Source organism: Monodon monoceros, unplaced genomic scaffold, assembly GCF_005190385.1.
Source record: "Monodon monoceros isolate NGI ecotype Baffin Bay Population unplaced genomic scaffold, NGI_Narwhal_1 Super_Scaffold_6, whole genome shotgun sequence".
NCBI classification, from domain to species: Eukaryota; Metazoa; Chordata; class Mammalia; order Artiodactyla; family Monodontidae; genus Monodon; species Monodon monoceros.
In genome coordinates this window covers 76497665-76520954 of record NW_021703783.1, presented here as the reverse complement: position 1 = coordinate 76520954, position 23290 = coordinate 76497665, and the positions used below count along the sequence as shown (strand labels likewise).

The following is a 23290-nucleotide window of genomic DNA, read 5'->3' as shown; positions in this document are numbered from 1 at the left end:
AAGAGGCAAATCATGTACTTGTTGATTCTCGGTCAGTTGATTCTCAGTTCTGCTCCATAGATCTCTCTGTTCTGACAGTACGTTCATCAACATTGATTTTTGGCATGACACGTATTTATATTTTTCCATATATCAAGTGTATTTAGTTGTGAGAGGCTGCATCCGGAACCACTAATCCTAAATGTTGCTTTTAATTCAAAGTGTATTATAGAATTTAATAATTTTTAATCCTAGCTGAATTTTTTATTAAGCCCACAGGAAAATCAAGACAAAAAGATGGTGTATATTTGAATATAACTGGGCCCAAAGTAGTCATGGAGTAAATGGTTTTTTGCATTCAATCTAAATATGGTCCCATATCACCAGCAGCATCATTTCAGGGTCTCTATTCCTACAAGACAATGTAAAAGAAACCTCAATAAATTGGACCAGCTACAACACTCAATTCTCTTATTGTTCTATAGACATCATACAATTGCTCTCTGGTTCTGGCAAGATGATCTATATTCCATCCTCCACACGTGACTGGTCTATTTTGTCACCATGCTTCTCTGATTGTCAACTGCTCTGCTGAGAAAATGAGCTCCCCCTCCTATCTGGTATCCATGCCTCCAATTCATTTGTATCTGCCCCACATGTACTTCTTCCAGAAAAGAAAGTTCCTCATAAACTCATATGCCCACCCCACCTGTGTCCAGCTTTAGATTAAAATACATTAATCTGCCTCCACTAATTAATATGGTCCTCTTAAAAGCTGCATTTATATAATTTCAAAGTGGATGCCTGTTCTGATGGCCAAAAACTGGAAGCTCGTGGAAGGCAAGACCCACTCCTTGGTGTGTTCTGTGACTCCTCCCTCCCTCTGGACAGAAATATCTGGTACAGGGCTCTGCACACAAAAACAATGAATATCACTTACCACATCGTGTACAGGTCAATGCTAGTGAAGGTAAATCACTGAGGGGGTTTTCTCCTGCATGCTAATATATGCTAATGCAAGGAAAATCAAACAATTTTAATTTGTTATTGTTGCCCTTTAGCGATTCATTATAATATGAACCTCACTGCCATCTGGGTATTTGCAGCTATCAGTTGGGGATTCAATACTTCCTTCCAACCCAAATACTGAAGTGAGGGAAATCATAACATGAATTAATGATCAGTCGGCTAGGAAAATACTGGAGGGCAAAATTATTATTCTTAAGGCAAAATACAAAATGAATTGGACTTTAAAATTTGTTCATTTCAAATTACTATCTTGGTACAACAGTAAAGGAGTGCTAATGGTATAAAATGAAAACTGAAAATTGGAAGATGCTAGGAAAACCACTGAAATAGAAAAGTAAAGCATAACTTCTAGTAATAAGCAGAGCTGGGATGAAGACTACCTGCCCATCTGGATCAACTAAGATCATCTGGTTAGGGGATGCCATTGCCCACGGGTGACATTACTAACTGATCACCGCAGCACCTTTTCCAGTGTTTCCATACAGAAGTTCAGAATTCTTCTCAGGTGGCTACCAGCCATAGATTGAACGTGTCATAAGTGACAGTTTGGATTATCACTCCACAAACATTCACACCCCTTCCTTCCTCTACAGGCAGAGTCTAATTCCCTGCCTCACTGGTATTGGACTTGGCCATATGACTTGCTATGCCTAATGGGATTTAATGAGGCCTTTCTTAGGCCTCACGTGTGCTTCTGTGCTTGGTCTTGGTCTTGTGCTCTGGTTTATAGCCTGAGAACAGTAGCCACAGCCTCTTTAGCCTGGGTCTCATAACAAATGTACACAGAGTACACCTGAACTCAGCCTGCAGCCTGAAGCAGAACACATGAGACAAGTAAGAGGACGAAGTCATGTTGTTCTAGCCACTGCGTTTTAGGGTCGTCCGGTACACAGTATAACTTTGCCAGTAACTGACTAATACAGCATTTTAGATGAAACTTATTTGTTATCCCTGGCCTAAAAACCGGTAAGACAAGAAAATGTCTAGGATAAAGTAGACAGACGTTTCAGAGGTAATACGGGGCCATTATGAAAAAGAAATAGCCATGTTGGAAGCCATGTTCAGCCATGTTGAATCACAGTCTTAAAGTTTTCAGATTTTAGTCTTATCCATAAATAAATCTAATTCACAGAGCCTTCAGATTAGGACAAATGAGGTTGAGAGAAATTAAATGGTTTGACAGGATCAAGGTATAAGTCGAACCCTCTTCATTATTAAAATTGCATTCTCTTTGTAGCAAAACAATAATGTGTGCTTCTAAGAGGACTGCCTTCCTGGCATTCTGAACCAGGGAGAACTGAGTTGACGAGCAGTGTCAAGAGAAAAAAGCGGCGACGAGCCCCTGCTGCCAGACTGCCCTGCTTTGTCCCCTGGGAGCCTATCTATGGGGACTCTAAGGAAGGCCATGCACCCAGTCTGAGATCCAGGCCACGGTCCGGAAATCTGATGAAGCAAAATCCTACTAGGCATGAAGGCAATAACAATAAGGAAACAATACCTTGGCATAAAAATCCATCTGATGGTTTAACCTCAGGGCAAACCATTTTCAGGTTGGAAAATAGTCTGGGCCACCTATTCTTCAGGAGAGAGTCATGAAGGAGATGATTTCAGACACGAACTCTTCAGTTAAGGCTGACTTAACCTTAACCAGAAGAGTAAGCTACAGCGTATAGGTGTGATTTCAGAGGCTTTAGGAAGACTGTTCCCACCCCCATCAGGTTAAAGTTAACACTTTCATTCCCTTTGGCTCAATGCTCACCTGATGCCAAGCAAAATTAGATACTGTTATTCCTAAAATATCCTTCTGGAAGTAAGATTCCAGTACTTGGCTCCTTAGAACCTATCTAAGTGTTTAGCACACAAGAAGCACTCAATAAATACTTCTTGAATAAATGAAAGGGCAAACGCGTAAGTGATTGTTCAATTATCTATGTTACTGCTGACCTGACTTAGAGGTTTACATTATAGTTTACTAACCAACAAAGGCGTCATAAGTAAGAAAAAACATAGCAGTAAGGTAAAGTTTAAATTCCACTAACCTCTCATTCATTCATTTAATAAATATTAATATCAGATGCCATCTATGTGTAAGCAATGTGTGATTTTCTGTAGACAGAGCAGCAAATCAAATAGCTAAAGTCCCTGCTCTCAGGAAGCTGACAATAGTTTAATAAGAGAAATAGTTCAAACATGCACAGGCGCACACACACACACACAATATAAAAGAGCTAATAGAAAGGACAGGGAGCCATACAAGAGTGTAAGAGTGAGTACACGTTTTAGAGGAGCAGAGAAGGTCCCTCAAATAAATAATCCCGAAAGGTCTCATTTGAAATGTGTGAACTGGAAAATAAACAGACATCAGGAAATACCATTTTTTTCACAGAGCCCTACATCTGAAATGCAGCAGCAGATGGAGTATCACGTATGTATGTACAGTGAGCTGAGGCCCCTATATTTTAGCAGCTAGATCCTAAGAACCCATCCTCTCCCAGAGGTTCCCCAAACTATTGTCCTTCTTAAGTTAAAATCTCTATAATTAAACCTCTGAAACTTGATTACACGTGACATATATTATAATTTTATAAAATGCCTAACATTCAAACATACCAAGCAAATAATCTGTGTACGAAGACAAAAGATCCATGGTGGCAAATTCTGGGATATTCGGTAATGCCTGTTGACTAACTTTATCAGTTCTATCATTTGTCTTTCCGATAAGTAGGTTGATTGCCAGCACAGCCTCACTGACCTAAAATTAATGCATAATTAGAGTTCATAAATGCAAGCTTTCTGATTCATAGATTATCCATTAGGTAAATAATGTGAAAAGGCGAATTCATAAAATGACATTTGGTACACATTAGGGAAAAAATAAAGACAACCTGAAAAACAATATGTGATCCCCCAACATGTAGTATATACCATAGTCAAACAAATCATGACTGTTGACAATTTAATCAATAAATAAGTCATTTTGAATAGGCTACCTCCTGTAGCTATGACAGATACTTGCCGAAATGTGTGTCAAATATGTGCACATGTGTATCTCCCATTATTTTCATTAAAGAAAAGTGGAATCAAACCAAGTCTGGCTAATAGCGATTAAAAACACTACACATATAAAGGGCACTTCTAATCTTCCCAAAGAAACATCATTGGTGCAAATCCCAAAGAATGTGATATTTTCCTTTCTCTTGTATCAATACATTGTTTTGCCTTAACAGATGTGACGATAAAAAGAAGAGTTAAATAAAACTCACACCAACCTGTGCAGCAGCTCTTATTGCAATCCAGGCAAATAAACTGTGCATTTCAGATTGACTTACTGTCGGTTCTTTAATAGAACTATGCCTTCCGGGAAGAGCCTAAAAAATATGGCAAATGTTTTATGATAAAGATAGGTAAAGATATCATAAAGTTTCGTGATAGATTTTCTCATCTTCTGAAGATGAGATTTTAGTGGAACACTACATGGCCATTAAGTGTAATAATGTATATTCATCTATTGACATGAAAAGGCATCCAAACTACCTTAAGCAAAAGAAAAGTATAGGTTACAAAACAGCATATGCACAATATGATCCCGTTTTCTAAAAGCTAGGTACACACATATGTTCCCGGTATACACAAGCAGAGAAAACTGTCAACAGTGGTTACCCCAGGTTTTAAGGGTAATTTATTTTTATCTTTTTTGTGATTTTCTAGACGAGCTTACATTATTTGAATAAAAATAAAATAAACACAAACTGCATTTTAAGTAAATGTTATTTACCATCTTAAAAGAGGATCTAGAAATTGAATATATCTTGTGTGTAAAGACGTCAGAAACAAGAATATTACTTAAAGGTTTTTGGTAGGCATTTGCTATCAGTTTTCTAACTACAAAACTATTAAAGGGATGACTGTAATCATAACGTTCCACAGAATAGCAAAAAGTGACAGTGAACGGAGATATGTTTAACATGGGACGGTGTGTGTGTGTGTTCAGCTTTTAAATATAAAAAAGTCAATAGTATAGAAGTAAACAGAAACTCCACCAGCAACATAGTATCTGTTTTACATTTTTTAAGTATTAATAGTCAATTTTAAAGATTTAACTGATCTGTAAAAACTATTCAATTAGATTGCTTGTTCTTATTTTTGATGGTCATATTTTGGCCGATTTTTAAAATCTTCAACAAAACTCCAGAATAAAACAAGCAATAACAAAAATATCTTTCTTTTACTTCTGGCTATAAGCCTCCCAAGGAAAAAGAAATGCAATGAATAAAGCTAATGCCAGAGCAGGAAATACAGTGCACAAAGGTGGCCTGGTCCAGATCAAGTGTTAAGCTTGGAGGCAGACAGATGATACCTGGAGAGATCTGCCCATGGGGAATCTAAAATCTAAGCAATATAGTCCTGTCCCAAATATGGAGACCCCAGTCGCCAACTGTAATAAAACTACTTAGGCTCTGGTGTAGCCATTGCCAGCTTACTGACTATATAAGCTTGGGCAATTCATCTGTTTAATTCTGGAAACAAGGTTAATAGGCATTGAGTGAAGAATACAGAATAACATTAAATAACTATATTGTAAGAACAATTAGTGACACACACATTCAAAAAAGAGCGCTCATTTTGAATTGAGAGGAAGGCTTTATTGAGGAGGGATTGAGAGGTGTTCAACATTGAGTACGAGACACTAGCTTACGCAAACAGGCAAGAAAAAGAAAAAAAAATGCATCTAGATAGGAAATGAAGAAGTTAAATTGTTTTTGTTTGCAGGAGACATGATGCTCTATGTAAAAACTTCCAAGATACACACACACACACACCTCTAGAATTAATAAATGTGTTTATTAGCAAAATCACAGGATACAAAACTCAATACTCATAAATCAACTGTATTTCTGTATACCAGCAATGAACAATCTGAAAGTGAAATTAAGAAAATACCTGTTCACAATAGAAATAAGCTTAACAAAAATGTACAAAATTTGTACACTGAAAAGTAAAAAAACATTTTGAGAAAAATTACTATCTAAATAAATGAAGAGAGAGTTCATATTTATGAATTGGAGGATTTGACATTGTTAACATGCCAACTGTCCACAAATTGATCTGTAGATCCAACACAATGTCTACCAAAATTCTGTTCGTTTTTTGGCAGAAACTGACAAGCAGATTCTAAAGTGTATATGAAAATGCAAAAGACTCAAAGTGAAAACAATTTTGAAAGGGAAGAAAATAACTGGAGGGCATGTACTTTCCAATTTCAAAAAACTTACTACAAGCCACACAATAACCAAGACAATGGATACTCACATAAAGGTAGATTTATGGATCAATGGAATAGAATAGGGAGTCTAGGAATAAATATTTATATTTATGATCAATAGACTTTTTGACAAAGGAGCCAAGGCAATTCAGTAAAGAAAGATAGTTTTTTCAACAAATGGTGCTGAGACAAATGGATATCTATGTGCAAAAATATGAATTTAGAGCCTTACCTCACACTTTACAAAAAAGATTAATTCAAAATGGACCATGGACTTAAACATTAAAGCTATAAAACCTTTAGAAGAAAACATATGAGAAAATCTTCAACATCTGGGGTTAGGTAAAGAGCTACCAAAACCACAAAACATAAAAGAAAAAGATGATAAATTGGACTTCATTAAAACTAAAAGCTTTTTTGTTTCCAAAGACACGATTAACAGCAAGAAAAGACAAGCCACAACTGGGAAAAATATTTGCAAATTATGTATCTGATAAGGGACATATATCTAGAATATATATTTAAAAATTCTTACAACTCAGTGATAAAAAAAGATAAGCCGATTTAGGCTATGGGCCAAGGATCTGAATAGACATTTTCCCAAAGAAGATATACAAATGGCTAATAAACACATGGAAAGATTTCAGTATCATTAACCATCAGGGAAATCAAAATCACAATGAAATACTACTTCATACCCACTAGGATGGCTATAATCAAAAAGATAAATAATAACAATTGTTATCAGGTATGTGGAGAAGTTGGAACCCTCATACACTGCTGGTAGGAATACACAATGCTACAGCCACTTTGGAAAACAATCTAACAGATCATCAACAGTCTAAACAGAGAGTTGACATTTGACCCAGCAATTCCATTCTCAGGTATACACCGAAGGAATTGAAAACATATGTCCACATAAAAAATTTGTATATGAATATTCAAAGCAGCATTGATCATAATAGCCAAAAAGTGGAAACAATTCGTATGTCCATCACCCGTTGAATGGATCAAGAAAATGTGGTATGGGCTCCCCTGATGGCGCAGTGGTTAAGAATCTGCCTGCCAATGCAGAGGACACAGGTTCAATCCCTGGTCCGGGAAGATCCCACATGCCGCGGAACAACTAAGCCCGTGTGCCACAACTACTAAGCCTGCACTCTAGAGCCGTGAGCCACAACTACTGAAGCCCGTGCACCTACAGCCCGTGCTCCGCAACAAGAGAAGCCACTGCAATGAGAAGACTGCGCACCACAAGGAGGAGTGGCCCCCGCTCGTCGCAACTAGAGAAAGCCCGCACGCAGCAACAAAGACCTGCCAGTGCAGCCAAAAATAAATAAATTAATTAATTTGAAAAAAAGATACACAGAAAATAATGATCATATTGTATAGAATTATACTATTCTTTTCACTCAAATCTTATTTGTTCAATCTCTTAATTAATTATAAACACCTCCCTAGAGAAGGCCCCAAAGGTGATATACTTCTATCCTAGAATCTTATTAATTTGCATTGCAAATTGCTATGGAAACAAATATTTTTGTTTTCTCTTATTGGACATAAAGGTGTTTATCACACCACAAAAGTAAGTTTTCTATGTAATCATTTTGATGAAAAAAAAAAAATAGCTGCTATCCACCTAAGGCAGCAACCATATAAGTAGTTCAGCTGACTGAAAGCTTATTTGCCTAAAGGTTTTAAGTCATGTTTATGCTGCCTCAAAAATTAGAGATTTGACGTCAAAATTTTCTGGGAAGATTTTTTGGTGGGTCAGAGGATTATTTAATAAGAATGAAATATATAATGCCTACTGAAACTTAAAGAATAAAAAACTAGACATTTTTTATTAAAAAATGAAAACAAAGTTACTGGGTTCATCCACCTCCAAACCACCCAACCTCCTGCCCAGAGTATCTCACTCTGTCTGGATCCTTGGTACTCAAGTGTGGCCCACAGACCAGCAGCACGGGCATTACCCAGGAGCTCCTTAGACGGGCCAAATCTCAGACCTCATCAGGATCACAGGATCCCTGGAGATGTTTCTGCCCCTTATTTGGAAGTGCTGCTTGAGGGAGTACATGCCTCTGCCACTCTTTGCACGCTCCCTCCCAATCCATCAAATCCCACGTTCCAGCTCTTTCCACCACAGTCATTCACAATCCCACCAACCAGAGTTATTTCCTAATCCTAAATTTCACCACCTAAAGCACCCCCCAGCCTTCCTTCACTTCTCTTCCTCCCACCTTTCTTCCTCTTGCTTTCTTCCTTTCCACGTTTATTATCTGTCTCCCTCCAATGAAGAGTAAGTGCATGGAAGCAAGCACTGAGTTTGTCTTGAACCTTGCTTTATCACCTTCCAGAGTACGGCCTGGGTCATAGTACGTGCTCAATAGATATGGGATGAATGAATGAATGACTCTTTTCAAAAGGTGATCTGTTTGCAAGCCACATCAGTGGTGAAAACCATACATGTCCATCTGCTTAACCAATATGTCATTTCCTGCAATCTCCTGATCAATACTAATGACTTAGAGTATTTATATACACCTACATTTCATGGATAACATTTTAACAGGCAAAAATGTCCACGTGAAATCTGTTTCCAGAGTCTTACGTAAAAATATCGAAGGAGGTATCTAAATATGAGTGTGAGCATTAAGTAATGAATTAATTTCTTCAAGTCACAAAGAAAAAGTTTCTTTATTTCCACAGCACAGTGCTACCAAAGTAAGCAAGTTCAAAGGCAACATACTTTAAATTTCTAATAAAATTGTTTGTTACCTTAGTAAGTGTTGATGGTGATGCTGAAAGTTTGCTCTTTGGCTTCCTCATGTGCAAAAATAATAGGGCTATTTCGAGGTAGGAGTCTCTTATCAACCTAAAATGATACAGCATTGTACTTATTAGATAGCTCACCATTCATAATCATTTTGCATCTTGTGTCAACAATTTCTGAGAGAATAAAAGGCAAAAATAGGCAAAACCAGCATCTGTTCCAAACTCATCCTCTTTTCAGAGCACTTGTGGCTTAGACACGGGCATCTTTCTTCCTACTGAAATTGAAAGCTCTTGAAGAGAGCTGAGCATTCTACCTTGTCCTGTGCTGGCAATACTCCATGCTATGACCACAATGCAGCTGAACATCAAGACCATTCTGGAATATTCCAGCACACAAGGCACTAAAGAAGCGACAGTCAAGACTGGAGGAACCTGCCTGGAAAACCAGACCTCTCTCTCTACTCTCCTACGCTAATTATAATAAGTTCGAAAGAGACACATAGAGTTATGCTGAAAGCCGTGATTCGGTATGGGTTAGGTCTGTGTATTCACTATCAAACCTGTCAGGTGGGACCATTTAAATCAGCGCAGTTGTAATAATGCTGGCTCATGCCCCATCTTAAGGTGACTTTTATACAGAATTGAGCTGGCCAGCCTTGGTACTGCTGAACCAGAGTGAATATTCACATAAATCCCTTCTAGATACAATTTCACATCTAGTGGAGCCTCCTATAACCTGGGACTGACAGGAGATCAATCTGTGTACAGACTAGAAGCGATTTACAGTCCAGTACATCACCATGCTAACCGCCATCATCAACCATCACTGTAAATGAGGCCTTGGAGCAGAGCCAAGAGCATCAAGCTTGAAAAGGAAGTCAGTGAACCTGTTGCACAATGGACCCCAGTGAACTAGCCCTGCCGCGGGAAAAGGGTGCCCCAGTCGCCCCAGCCTTAAATAGTCAATGTACTACCAGAACACGAGTCTCAAACACAAACGCACATTGTCATGATAATGGAAAGGTCTTTTTTTTTTTTTTTTTTTTTTTACCCTGAGTTTTGATCATGTCTCAAGCTTAGCTGTATAGCTTCAAATAGACTCTCAAGTTGCAAAGTTGTAGATTTCTCTTCCACCAATATTTGACATTCTATTTTGCCTGAAAGAAGAAAAGGATATACAAAGATGGTTTTTCCTTTTTCTATCATTTAGAACTTCAGAATATTTTATGCAGGAAATTTGGAAAACTGAATGTGCTGTCCTTTTTGTCTGTCCGTCTCCTGTTTCTTGCTAGAAGGTAAGCCAATGGGGAAAGAGCTGTTGCTTCCTTCCCCAGGAAGGCTCCCCCTGCCTCCTTTCACTTTCCAGACACAACTGTTCTTATCATCTTACTTTCCTCTCCATTTCCTTACTTTGTGCTCCCACTTCCTCCTGTAGCACATTCCGTTTATCTAAATCCATTTTCTTCTTTCTTCTATCATTGCAGGTATCGTAGAAAACATCTTTGCTAAAAACAAACCCTAGAAAGTCAGCAAACGCTTGAAAACCAGCACGGATGATGCAAACACTCTCGTTTGCACACAGCTCCCACCCCTCATGGTGAGCCACAGCCTTCAAATGCAGGCGCTGGAATGGTACTTCTGTAGCAAGAAGGGCAGGAAAGGCAAATCTTACAATCACTGTAAAAAGGATTCCCAGTTTCCATGCGGCATATGCACAGGGCACAGAGCCACCTGGTGTTAAGTTCACGTCTGGACTTACAGATAGTTATTTACCCAGACTACACCTCATCTGCCAACTGGGATTGGTCATGCCTACCTTGTAGTGCTGTTGTAAGAACTGGCAATATGAGATGTAAAACACCAACTACAGTGCTTAGTATCTAGAAGATGCTCAATAAGTGATACCAATTGTCATCATCATTTTTCCCATGGCTAAAATAAAATTATATGAATGTATTATGCAAATGTGTGTTGTATATAAGTTATAAATATAGATTGCCATAGCTATTTAATTTAAATGGGTATGTATCTTTTATAGAAATTAGCTAAAATGCTTAGCTAAGTAATGAAATAAAAAAATATCTTCCAAGCATTCTTTAAGAAACATTATTCATAGCTAAATGGCTGATGCTGAGATTTTTGAGTCAAACATGAAACTTTGTGTTAAGGAAGGTCAATTGTAATTATAAAAGAAACGAAAATGGAGTACTTTTTTCCTTTCTAGATATAAACTTAAAATACGCAGTGTTCTCTTTATCCAAAACTGAGTTTGGCAGAGATACCAAGGTGTTTGTCATCACCAAGCCCTTTGTAAAATCAGTATTTTGTATAATCAGTGACCAGAGTTTTAAGAAGCCTTTTGTTCATGGGAAAAAAACAATCCTCAAACTTTATCATAGTTCTGACCCTAAATACATCTTACCTTTCTGAAAAAAGATTTCAGCTTCCACCTCTTGTTCTTCTGTTCCTGATATCTTGGCGAGCTTCAAAGCTATTTCAAAAAGATGAAGGGCAGGTAACCACTTTGAGGGATCCTTCTTTTTACTGGTATAATATACTTGCTTGGCCACTGTATGTCCTAAAAGAAAGACAGTTGTATGAAGAGGGAACAATAGATATACAGTATTCATAACAAACCTCCCAGGTACCAGACTTCTCTCACAGTAGGTACAATTGAAGAACTCTGGGAGGGCGTTCCCTGGTGACCTAGTGGCTAGGATTCTGGGCTTTCACTGCAATGGCCAGGGTTCAATCCCGGTCAGGGAACTGAGATCCCACAAGCCCTGAGGCATGGTCAAAAAAAAAAAAAGAACTCTGGGGGTCTTTAGTTCTTAGCATTGAAGAAATGCTTTAAAGAAACACAATACCCAAATATATCAATGAACTATAAACAATAGACCTTTGAAACTTTGTCTTTGATAAATTTCAACATTTTCTCATTTTTAAAATGAAGGATAGTACACCTGAAACTAACACAACATTGTAAATCAACTATACTCCAATAAAAATTTTTTAAAGATAAATAAAAATAAAATGAAGCCTCTTTCAGTTCTAAAATTTCAAGCCTCTCAAGCCTCTTTCAGTTCTAAAATTTCATAATGCTCTACATAACAACTTTTGTGTTCCTAAGATGAGGTTGTTAGTAGGGAAACAACTGGAAGTTTTATGTTTTTACCAATAAAATTTGCATATATTAATAGGCGGTAATTTCTATTCAGCTCTATAGCGGTTGCTCGCATTGCATATTTTGTCATCCCAACTAGTTGGCAAACCCATTATGGACAAAGGCCACATGTTATACTTCTTATGCGGTCCCATCACTACTTAACATAATGAAGGATTGTTGCATTGTTGAAGAGGCATTAGATTTAATTTCTAATCACCTCAAAGACAGACAGACATTTATTTGACAAATATTTTCTGAGTGCTTAGGCACCGGATAAAAAACGAGAAAATTGAAAAATAAGAGCTAAGTTTCATTAAGTACTTCCTACATGCCAGATACCATCCCAAGTACTTAAGCATTATCTCATGCAGTCCTCCCAACTCTGAGTAGATACCATTATTATGCTCATGTTACAGAGGAAAAAGCAGTGGCACGGTGAAGTTTAAGTAACTTGCCCAAAGTCACGTGACTAGTAAGTAGCAGGGCTGTGATCTGAACCTAGGCAGTCCAGCTCCAGGGCCCATACCCTAAACCATGACACTGCAGTAACCCCTTAAGAGAGAGACCGTGGAGCTTAGTGTCCAACAGGGAATGAGAACGGCCAGACAGGCAAACAAAACACGGTGTGGTTGACTGTGTGGCAGTGAAAGCACTGGACACCGCGGTAGCAGGTTACAGGAGCCCTGGCCAGACCTGGGAAAGGTCAGGGATGTCTCTACCCAGAAAATACAGCTGTCAAGGCCGGCAGCTGATGATCACTTTACCTTTTGGTAACTTTAATAAGGAAGAAAAACGTTGAGATAAAGAGTAAAAGGCAACTAGGGGGGGAACTGCATTAATGGAACAGGTTAACAGGCACGGTAGCGCAGTATGAACAGAAAGGCAGTGTAGGATTGCAGAAGGATACAGCTTCTGAGTTGTAGCTGAAATGCTGGGTACAAGCCAGTCATTGGTGCTACCGTGTCATCTGAGGCTTTGAACAAGTCCCTGCATGCCTCTGAGCCTTGAGGCAGCAGAACTAGAAAATATCTGAGGTCCCTTCAAGTCCTGAAAATTTTAAATCCAAGATGCCATGCCCTATAAAGAGTTTTCAGGAAACCTAGGACGTTTTGTAAATATTTAGTTCAGGAATGTGCTATATGAGTGGGAAGACAGTAGAGAAAGTATCTTTCTCTCCCCCATCCCTGGCCCTTTATCCAGGGAGAAGTTACAGAGCCCTTCCTCTGGACAAGGCAGGATGGTAGCACTTTACTGAGAAAATGGAGATGAAGAAATTGAAGCCTTTCTTCCCCGGGCTTCCTAGGAGAGTAAGGAGGCCAGGCATGGAACAGTGAGAAGAGCTGACACCTACAACGCTCTTAGACTAGCTGCCCTTCTAAGCATGTTACATATTCCACTCACTGCACCCCAGGGAGACTGGTACCTTTCTTATTTACATTTTACTAGAAAGGAAACTGACCCGCAGAGAAGTTAAATGATTTCCTCAAGGGAACTGGACCAGAATTCTTTCTCCAGAGTCCATGCTCTTAAACCCCAACAATTACCAACTGCAATTAGATCTTAGGCCAGAAGGATATGCTAATACCATTTGTCCCATACAGTCTCACATCTCAATACATCTCCCATTCTTTTTTTTTTTTTTTTCTCTTTTCTGGGGTCATGTTTCATTTTTTAAATTAATTAATTTATTTATTTTTGGCTGTGTTGGGTCTTCGTTGCTGTGCGCCGGCTTTCTCTAGTTGTGGCGAGCGGGGGCTACCCTTTGTTGTGGTGTACGGGCTTCTCATCACAGTGGCTTCTCTTGTTGCGGAGCATGGGCTCTAGACATTCAGGCCTCAGTACTTGTGGCTCGCGGGCTCTAGAGCACAGGCTCAGTAGTTGTGGCGCACGAGCTTAGTTGTTCCACGGCATGTGGGATCTTCCTAGACCAGGGCTCGAACCTGTGTCCCCTGCATTGGCAGGCAGATTCTTAACCACTGCGCCACCAGGGAAGCCCATCTCCCATTCTTATATGTCTTGCTTACTGTTTCAAATTATACTACAGCTGTTTATTAATACAAGACAAAAATATCAAGTCTTTTCATGTCATTGAGGCACTTATATACATGTACAATATGTACTATATATGGACTACATGCAAGACAGTGCTATATAATATAGTACTAATGTATAATAATAGTACTTGAATCATCTTCTAGATTTTTGTTAAAATTAGAAAAAGAATTGTTACAGAAATTATTGACTTTTCTCTCTCTCCTAACTAGATAATAGGCTCTTCGAAGGCAAAGATGATGACTCCCTGTTATATTCCCACTCCCCAGCACTATTCTTGAACCTTTCTTCACTCCTATTATACAATCAGTAATCTACTTTTTCAGCTAATAAGGAAGCTCTAGGTTCAGTCATTAATGGAAAAAAATAATCTTAAATAACCATGATGCTTATTTTTTGTTTGCTTTTTAAAAATAATCTCGAAATGTCTTTTTCTGTAAGAGGCTTTCACGAAGAAAAAGAATTTTTTTAAGTGGCTCTATTCTTGCAATGAAATCTATACTATCACTCTAAAGGAAAACTGTCGAGAAAGCATCAAATCAGATGATTTTATGCTTCATAATATTGAAGTGCTCCTTTTTGCAATAAACATCAGCTCTGTGAAAAAGAAGTTGTGAAACTGACGTTGTTTTGACAGAAAAGTTGCTTTCGGTTTTTATTCTTTAAGTTGGTATTTAATATAATATAACAGAAAGCAAGCTGTTCTGCTTCAAGTGAGTCTAAAACACAGCAACAGTATTGCCACTGAGTGGTGACACATCTTCAAGATTAGTAAGGCAGGAAAGCAGAGGATACGTTTAACACAATCTGTACAACTGAACACAATCTGTACTTTAAGTTCTTGTAGAAATCAAACATACTGGTAATATAACAAATTGTGGACCAAAGATACGGAAAAATAGCTCTCATGGGATCAGCGAGCTGGAAGGAATTCCAGAGGTCAGCTATGCCAGCCTAATTCCATAACTGAGGAAACTCAACAATATAGAGGTGAACTGCTTTACCTATGGTAATAAAGTTCGTATCTGATGATGGTGATGATGATGAAAATCATATAATAATAATGATCAATACTAGTCATGAGGGGGAGGAGCAGAAGGGGAACAAGGGAAAAAATTGTGGGCAGGTGATGGTTTGAGCACCCTTCTGTTGCCCTCCCTTCCCCATTCTAGGCCAATCACCTGCCTCTCCTGAGCTGAGCAGCCGCTGGTACAGGAGGCAAATGGGTCCCAGGAGGTGAGGGGTAATGTTTCAAAATGTGGGTTTTGTTATTATTCAGGTATGACAAGGTCAACAGGTCAGGAGATGACCGCCATCGAAAAGAGTGTATTTTTGCTCACAGTTCTCAAGAGGAGGGAGGGCACACCACGCCACACAGGGCCACACAAGGAAGCACCAGGGTCAGTCAGGAGGTAGAAGGAGAAAGGAGAAAATGTGGGCACGAGCCTTTATTGTGTTTTTTGTGGGAAGGAGTGGGTGGGTAGGGTAAGCAGACTAAGGTTTAGGATTGGCTAGTTTGTATAATTTCAGTGGGCTCTGCTAGTAGTCTATACCTGTCCCTGGGGTGACTGGGGCAGAAAAATAGTGGCCCTGAGGGTAAGAGCCCAGCAAAGAACAATAAAAGAGCTCAATAAAAGTTCAGGGTGTAAGCTCTGGAATGGCGAGTTTGCATATGAAAGATATCCTCACAGGAGTGTGGTTTGCTAACCTCTAGGAATTGGCTAACTCTGGGAGGGGAAGTCCCTCCCTGGTCAGCAAGACTCCTGATGTCAAAGCATCAGAAACACATTTTTTTTAAAAAGGCATGATAAATATAGGTTAGAACAGAGAGAGAGAGCTGTTACAAGATTTTCTGTCCTCTGTGATAGACAAGAGCCTTGGAGCTAGAGGTAGGCAGCTTTGGGTCAAAGATGAGAGACAGTGTCCTAGGGAGAGCTTGAAGCAATGTCTGTGAGCTCCTGAGAAGGGCAGCAACACTGGCTGGCTCCTCCTCCTTGGTTTCCAAGGAGCTGTAAGCCTCTGGCTTACTGGTCTACCTGCTCCAATCAGATCCCCTCTTGGCTGGCTCCCGTCTATCCTCCACTCTGTTCTTCAGCCAGCAGCCAGGGTAATCTTTGGAAACATAAACTGTCCCCTGCTCACCCTCTCCCATTAGGCTGTCCCTAGCCCACTCTGCTCTGTCTATACTGGTCTCCTGGCAGTTCTGGAACATGTCAAGCTTGTCCTGACCTCAGAGCCTACAACTCACTGCTCTCTCTGCCTCTACTGTGCATGACTTCACTAAGCATATGCTTAACATTTACAGCCCAGGGTTAAATACTACTTCCCCAGAGAGGCCTTCCCCAATTATTCTACTTAAACAGGCATCCCTCCCTTTGCTGTTCTTTATCAGCAGATCTTATCCACATCATTTACAACACTAAGTACAATTTATACTTACATACATATACATAATTCATCATCAGACATAAGCTTCCTATATCCTTGCTGATTTCCTGTCTAGTTGTTATCAAATACACATCTTATTTTATACAATATTTACTGGATTAAATTTTATAAATATAATAATAAATTAAAAATTAAATGTTTATTGTTATAAATATAACAATGTATAAATATTGAATATTAAAATATTTTATACATTTATAATATGATAAATGATAGAATATGCATTCCTATATATGATTTGTTTAGTTGTGTATTTCTGTCTCCCAGGCTAAGAGAAGGAACCACATCTGTTTTTTTGTTTTTTTGTTTGTTTTTTTTTTTTTTTGCGGTATGTGGGCCTCTCACTGTTGTGGCCTCTCCCGTTGCGGAGCACAGGCTCCGGACGCGCAGGCTCAGCGGCCATGGCTCACGGGTCCTGCCGCTCCACGGCATGTGGGATCTTCCCGGACCAGGGCACGAACCCGTGTCCCCTGCATCGGCAGGCGGGCTCTCAACCACTGCGCCACCAGGGAAGCCCACCACATCTGTTTTAATCTCCAATAGCTTCCCAGGACCTCACAGGGAGGCTGGCACATGGTAAGTGATCAAAAGCTATTTGTTAAATAAATGGAACCTGGCTATTCATAAATACTGCCCCAGATAAATGCACTCACGTGATAGCCTCGCTGAAAATGACTTAAACTTTTTCATCAGTGACTTGAATGTAATATATGTTTAAGTGTTCTTACCAATTCTCATTTTTGTTTTGGCCAATAACATGACATGAGGAAGATAGATATTTTTCAAAGGCAGTAATGGACTTGCATAGTCAGTGTTTGATATAGGAAATTCAATTGTTTCTCCAAAAGTTAGCATCTGTAAAAGAAGCACTGGAATGAGTAATTAGCTCATGTGGTACGCTGTAAGAAAAGACAGAAAAGTAAGTTTCTAAGTCTTGTGGACACAAAAGCACTCTCACCTGTTCAATAAGAATGTTGTGAGACTGAGTCAACAAATATAATTTTTCTGCTTTCGAAGAGGGAGTTTCCTTGAATTTCTCGGCTTTTGTTAAGTCATCCAGTAAAAGCATGCTTCTCACCAGTGTTAAATGAGATCGAGGAGAAATAAACTCACGTCCTTCAAGCAACTGTATTACATCCTATTAAAATAAAATTATTCCGTTTGATAGTACCATTCACAATTCACTGAAACAGGGGCCAGATGTATTGACTGTTATGCATTCAGTACCTAATGGAAATTTAAATTCTCTCCTTTTATTCTAACTGGAATCCTCTGGTAAATATCAATGTGAATTAGGTTTCCTTCCTACCTGAAGGTTTTTTATGATGTCTGCTTTTAAGTGCTTTTCTTGTAGGCCAATGATTACAGCTTGCATCAAGAATTCAGCCTGTAGCTCCCTGTCGCCTGCACTTTTTGCTTCCACACATACTTCATTGATGAGGCTCACACAATCTGTTATATCGTTTTCTAAAATAAACAAATGCAGGTACTTAAAATGCACTGAGAAAGCAAGAAATTATATGTGCAGGATATTCTCGGTGTTTATCACAGGAATATTGTATAATACAGAAGAAGAGGAAGATGTAGAGACGGAAAACAAGTAAGACTGCACGAAACACTGAAAATAAATGTGCTGTAATTTACGAGAAGTACTTTAGGGTATTCGAATGCTGCAAAAGTAATAATGATATTCCATGAAATAATTTAATTTGGGAGATGGGTAGAGATGGGTGAATAGATAGGTTTACATATAGATAACTATTAATCACTGCAAGAACTCGTATTTATATGTGCCAGGCGATAATCTAAGAACTTTAGAAATTTAACCCATTTAATTCTGGAAATAATCCTATGAAGTAGGTACCACATTTCCATTTTCCAGAGGAGGAAACTAAGGCCTAGGGGGGTTAAGAGATTTGGCCAAGATTACACAGCAAGGAAGTGGTGGATAGAGTATTTGAACTCAAGTGGGGGGGTGGCTCCAGAATCTGCACTCTGGACCCCTGAACTACGCTGCCTTCCTAGACGACAGGAAGGCGTGTGCATTAGCATTCTGAAATCTCCTTGCCTGCTCTGCATACAGTAATATATATGCCATTTGCAGTGATACAAGGGACTGCTGAAAATGATTATTCTCATTTAATAACTTGAATTTTTTATTCTGGAAACAGATAAAGCTAAGATGTTATAAAATGTTAATGGTATGATAAAATACATCCCAAGAAAACCTCTGTTACCTAAATAAAATTAAATTTTATGAAAAGTTTGATTAAGGAGATGGAAATAGGATATTTGTACCTTTCACGATTCCAATGCCACGAATCTGGGCAACAAACGCAGTCACCAATGCTAAGCGGCACCTCAACCACAGATGAATGTTGAAATATTCTCGAGAATTTAGGGAAATGGGATCTAAAAGCTCATTATCATCTGTACTTTCAGTGGCCTAAACAATATTAAAATGACGGTTATCTTTCCATTTAAAAATGTCCAAGTTCTAGCCTAATGCTAAATGTAACATAAGTTAAGGGAAGCAGCGATATAATTTAACAGTATTAAATTTTAATTTTAGAAATTATTCTTGAACATTCTATAAAACATAAAAAATACACAAGAAACAAAAATCACCCATAATCCCATGCTCCTCTATCAACACTGATCCTCATATAAGTGCTTTGCAGCATTTCTTTCTCTCTGTATACTCACTGTTGAAAACTAGCTTTGCAGTCTGAATTTTTCATTGCAAATTGTATTATTATCAGCAGTTTCCATACCTTCAAAAATTTTGTGACCATCATTTTAAAGGCTGAAAAATAATCAGTAATACTGGCTAATGTTTACTGAGTGCTTATTACGGGCCAGGCACTGTGATACATGCTTCATACACATTAGTTCACTTAATCCTCCTGACAAGCCCAAGAGGGGTTATTATTATCTCTATTTTTCAGATGAGAGAAGCGAAGCCTAGGAAGGCTAACTATTTGCTTAAATGTCATCATATTTTGGCGGAGGCTGGGATTCAAGCTTGCATCTTTCTGAATTTAGAGCCCACAGTCTTAATCTACTACATTACACTGCTATGTGCTGCTCACATCCCAAACATATATTATTTTATGATTTACTACCCTCATTATTACACTTTATAAAGGGAGTGGCCAATGTTCAGAGCTACTGGGAGGGAGGTGACAAAGGAACTTTTCCAGGGAGCAATCAATCTTAGACACTTCATCTAGAACAACACCCATTTGTTCTAGGAATTTCCTGCTACACATCTCTGACAGCTCATCATCTCCAACCAGTCAGCAATACCTGCTATCAAGGAGCTGTAACCTGGACTTGACAGGGGCTGGAACGTGACAGACAGGTGAGGAGCAGAGGGGGAGGGGGAGCTGTTTCTGAACCAGAGTAAGAAGTGAACAGAGACCCCGAGACAGGCTGGTGATTAGAATGGGTACACCACGTACTCGAGGAGTCTAGTGTTTAGATTAGAAATACAGAAGAAATACCCATCAACATACCTTAATCTCTGCCTACATTGCTTTTATTATTGAAAAGCCAAGTCATGCTTAATCTAAATCAGGGTTTCTCGACCTCAGCATGACTGACATTCTGGGCCAGATTATTGTTGTGAGGGAAATGTCCTGTGTGTTATAGGATGTTTAGCAACATCCCTGGCCTCTACTCAGTAGATGCCACTAGCACTCCCTCTAGTTATAACAACCAAAATGTCTCCAGGCACTGCAAATGTCCCCTGGGAAGCAAAATACCCCCCCAAGTAACAAGCATGGTTCTAAGTAAATTTTCAGAATCAGAATCCTTTTTAGACTTTATACTGCTTTTACTGTGGTAAGAAATGAGTCAATTAGTTTTGCTTTTTTTTTTTTTTTTCCTGCGGTACGCGGGCCTCTCACTGCTGTGGCCTGTCCCGCCGCGGAGCACAGGCTCCGGATGCGCAAGCCCAGGGGCCATGGCTCACGGGCCCAGCCGCTCCGCGGCATGTGGGATCCTCCCGGACCAGGGCACGAACCCGCGTCCCCTGCATCGGCAGGCAGACCCTCAACCACTGCGCCACCAGCGAAGCCCCAGTTTTGCTTTTTTGTAGTGACATTAGATAGTAGCAATTTTATTAGTAAAGCTTAAGCTTTATTTTATTTATTTTAAAATGAGCAAGGATTCTATGTGCTGAATCTTTATATTTTAATCCTAAACAACCCTGTTGTTATTAAATTACTTGGTCTAATAAAAATCCAGTGAAATTTCCAAGAACATGTGACACCAGTTGTCAAATAGACTTGAGGGCTTAAACGCAGAAGAATTTAACTATGAGAAGGAAATAGCACAAGGTACTATTAGCACAAGGTAGGAAATAGCACAGGTGGGAAATAGCACCGGTAGGAAATAGCACAGGTAGGAAATAGCACAAGGTAGGAAATAGCGTAGGTGTCACACTGGTAATGCTAAAGAAGAAATAAAATCAAAAGTGGAATGAAGAGCAAGTCATGCGAAACAACTTTATTTACCAGTGACATCAGATCTAGAATACAAGAATGATATATCTGGTGGGACTTCAGTCACTATTACATCCAGTCCCATCAATTCCCAAATGAGATTACATAATTTAAAAAAATTTTAAGGAATTTGCCCAAGGTATACCAGCTAATAAATAGCATCAACGGGGCTTAAACACAGATCTTTTTACTCTAAATTCAATGTTATTTTCTTCTTTACCCCTCTGTTTCATTCAAATAGTTATACAATTTCCTAGCATGCCAATAATTATTCCGTAAAAAGTGTTATCAGGATAAACATTAAATTCATACATACATAATCTCCTGGAGAGATGGAATTCTCTGTGTCATCTTCTACTACCTTCTTTTTAAAAAGTTTTGAATCCTGGAGAAGTTTAAGTGTGGAAAATACTATCGCAGCACTAAAATAGAGAATATGTTTTAAATGTTATTAGTATGACACTCGTGGCATTTGTATGTTATTTCCTAAGTCTCTTCCTCCAAAAAAACCTCCCCACACTCCCACCCATCCCCAAAACTGTTAGGTGCCCCTTCTACGTGCTCTAATAGCACCCTGGCCTTTACCATAAGGTGATACTTACAGCATTATTTAATTGCCTGTAAAACTGCTCTGTGTTTGTCTCAGCTAATTTATCTTATCCCCTGCTGACACCCAGCATCTAGTAGCTTGGACATAATAGGAGCTAAAAAATATTTTTACATGAAAATGAGTGAATGAAAGAATAAATGAATGAATGAATGTTTCCAAGATCTAAAACAAAATTTACTGACAATCTCATTAATAAAATGAGCACACATGTATTTTACATACATCAGGATGTGGTTCTCCAGTTTTCTGACATTATAAAACTGTTCTGCTTAATGCTGTGCACTTGGAAACTCTTAAGAAAAATTACTGCTCAATCAGTATCTAGCAGTGCCAGGAGGGAAAGGTACTTAATGCAGAAAATAGAAGCCAGGAGATAGTAATTCTCCTCACTTCCTGTTGTTCAGTATGTAAATTTTTCTTCACTTTAAACCATCACATCCTCCTTCCCTGTAGAATGATAAATGTATAATTGATGTCACACTTTTTCAAAATATTTTAATAATATATGTTAACAGGTTTCTTCATTTGAAAATCTATTCCAAAACAAAATTCAAAATACAGAATAATCTGTGTACCTGACAATGCTTATTGCAGTGCTACTTCATAACACAGAAAGACTGAGTGAAAGCCAAACGGACAATGTATCCATTTATCTAATGCCCCACTAGATATCTCCACTTGAATAGTGAATAACAATCACATTTAAGAGGTGTTATGGGTTAAACTGTGTTGAGGTCCTAACCCTCAGTGCTCATCATGCATCCTTATTTGGAAATAGAGTCTTTACAGAGATAAACAAGCTAAAATAAGGTCGTTTAGGGTGGACCGTAATCCAATGTAACTGGTGTCCCTATAAAAGGGGGAAATTTGGACAGAGAGACAGACATGCACAGAGGGAATATGATGTGAAGACACGCAGGGAGCAGACAGCCTGTGACTGGAGTGATTCATCTACATGCCGGGGAACATCAAAGATGGCTGGCAAACATCGGAAGCTACAAGAGGCAAGGAAGGGCGCCCCCCCAGAGCTGTCAAAAAGAGCAGGGTCCTGCCGACACCTTGATTTTGGACTTCCAGCCTCCAGAACCGTGAGACGATAACATTCTGTTGTTTTAAGCCACCCAGTCTTGGGTACTATGTTGTGGCAGGAAACTAGGATAGGTTAAAAGCAGAGCCTCTTGCTTCCACCTCCTCCACCAAACCTACTCCTCTCCCCTGTTCTCTATCCCAGATAGAGGGCCCAGTATCATCACCGCCTCCTCTTTGCCTCACACTCTGTGTTCAATCCATCAACAAGTTCCGTCAGCTTCAACTTCAAGATCTGGATACTAGCCAGCAGCCCGTCACGTCCGCACCTCGTCCACTGCTAACGCCTCCATCCAAGCCACCAACATCTCCAGACACCCATGGGAGCTTGCTGGCCAGCCCCTGGAGTCCTGGTCTCTATGAAGAGACCA

The 23290-nt window shown here is 39.1% G+C and overlaps 1 protein-coding gene across 1 annotated transcript in view; it reads right to left on the bottom strand.

Moving 5' to 3' along the window:
* CFAP54 (cilia and flagella associated protein 54) overlaps positions 1-23290 on the bottom strand; it is a 295719-nt gene that overhangs the window by 72372 nt on the left and 200057 nt on the right. Inside the window, exons 52-61 of the mRNA XM_029206275.1 lie at positions 21540-21645; positions 19014-19161; positions 18025-18182; positions 17674-17853; positions 17444-17570; positions 11472-11627; positions 10101-10206; positions 9053-9149; positions 4278-4376; positions 3619-3760 (exon numbers count right to left, since the gene is read on the bottom strand). Coding sequence (XP_029062108.1) covers positions 3619-3760; positions 4278-4376; positions 9053-9149; positions 10101-10206; positions 11472-11627; positions 17444-17570; positions 17674-17853; positions 18025-18182; positions 19014-19161; positions 21540-21645 — 1319 coding nt within the window. The remainder of the gene's footprint in view (positions 1-3618; positions 3761-4277; positions 4377-9052; positions 9150-10100; positions 10207-11471; positions 11628-17443; positions 17571-17673; positions 17854-18024; positions 18183-19013; positions 19162-21539; positions 21646-23290) is intronic.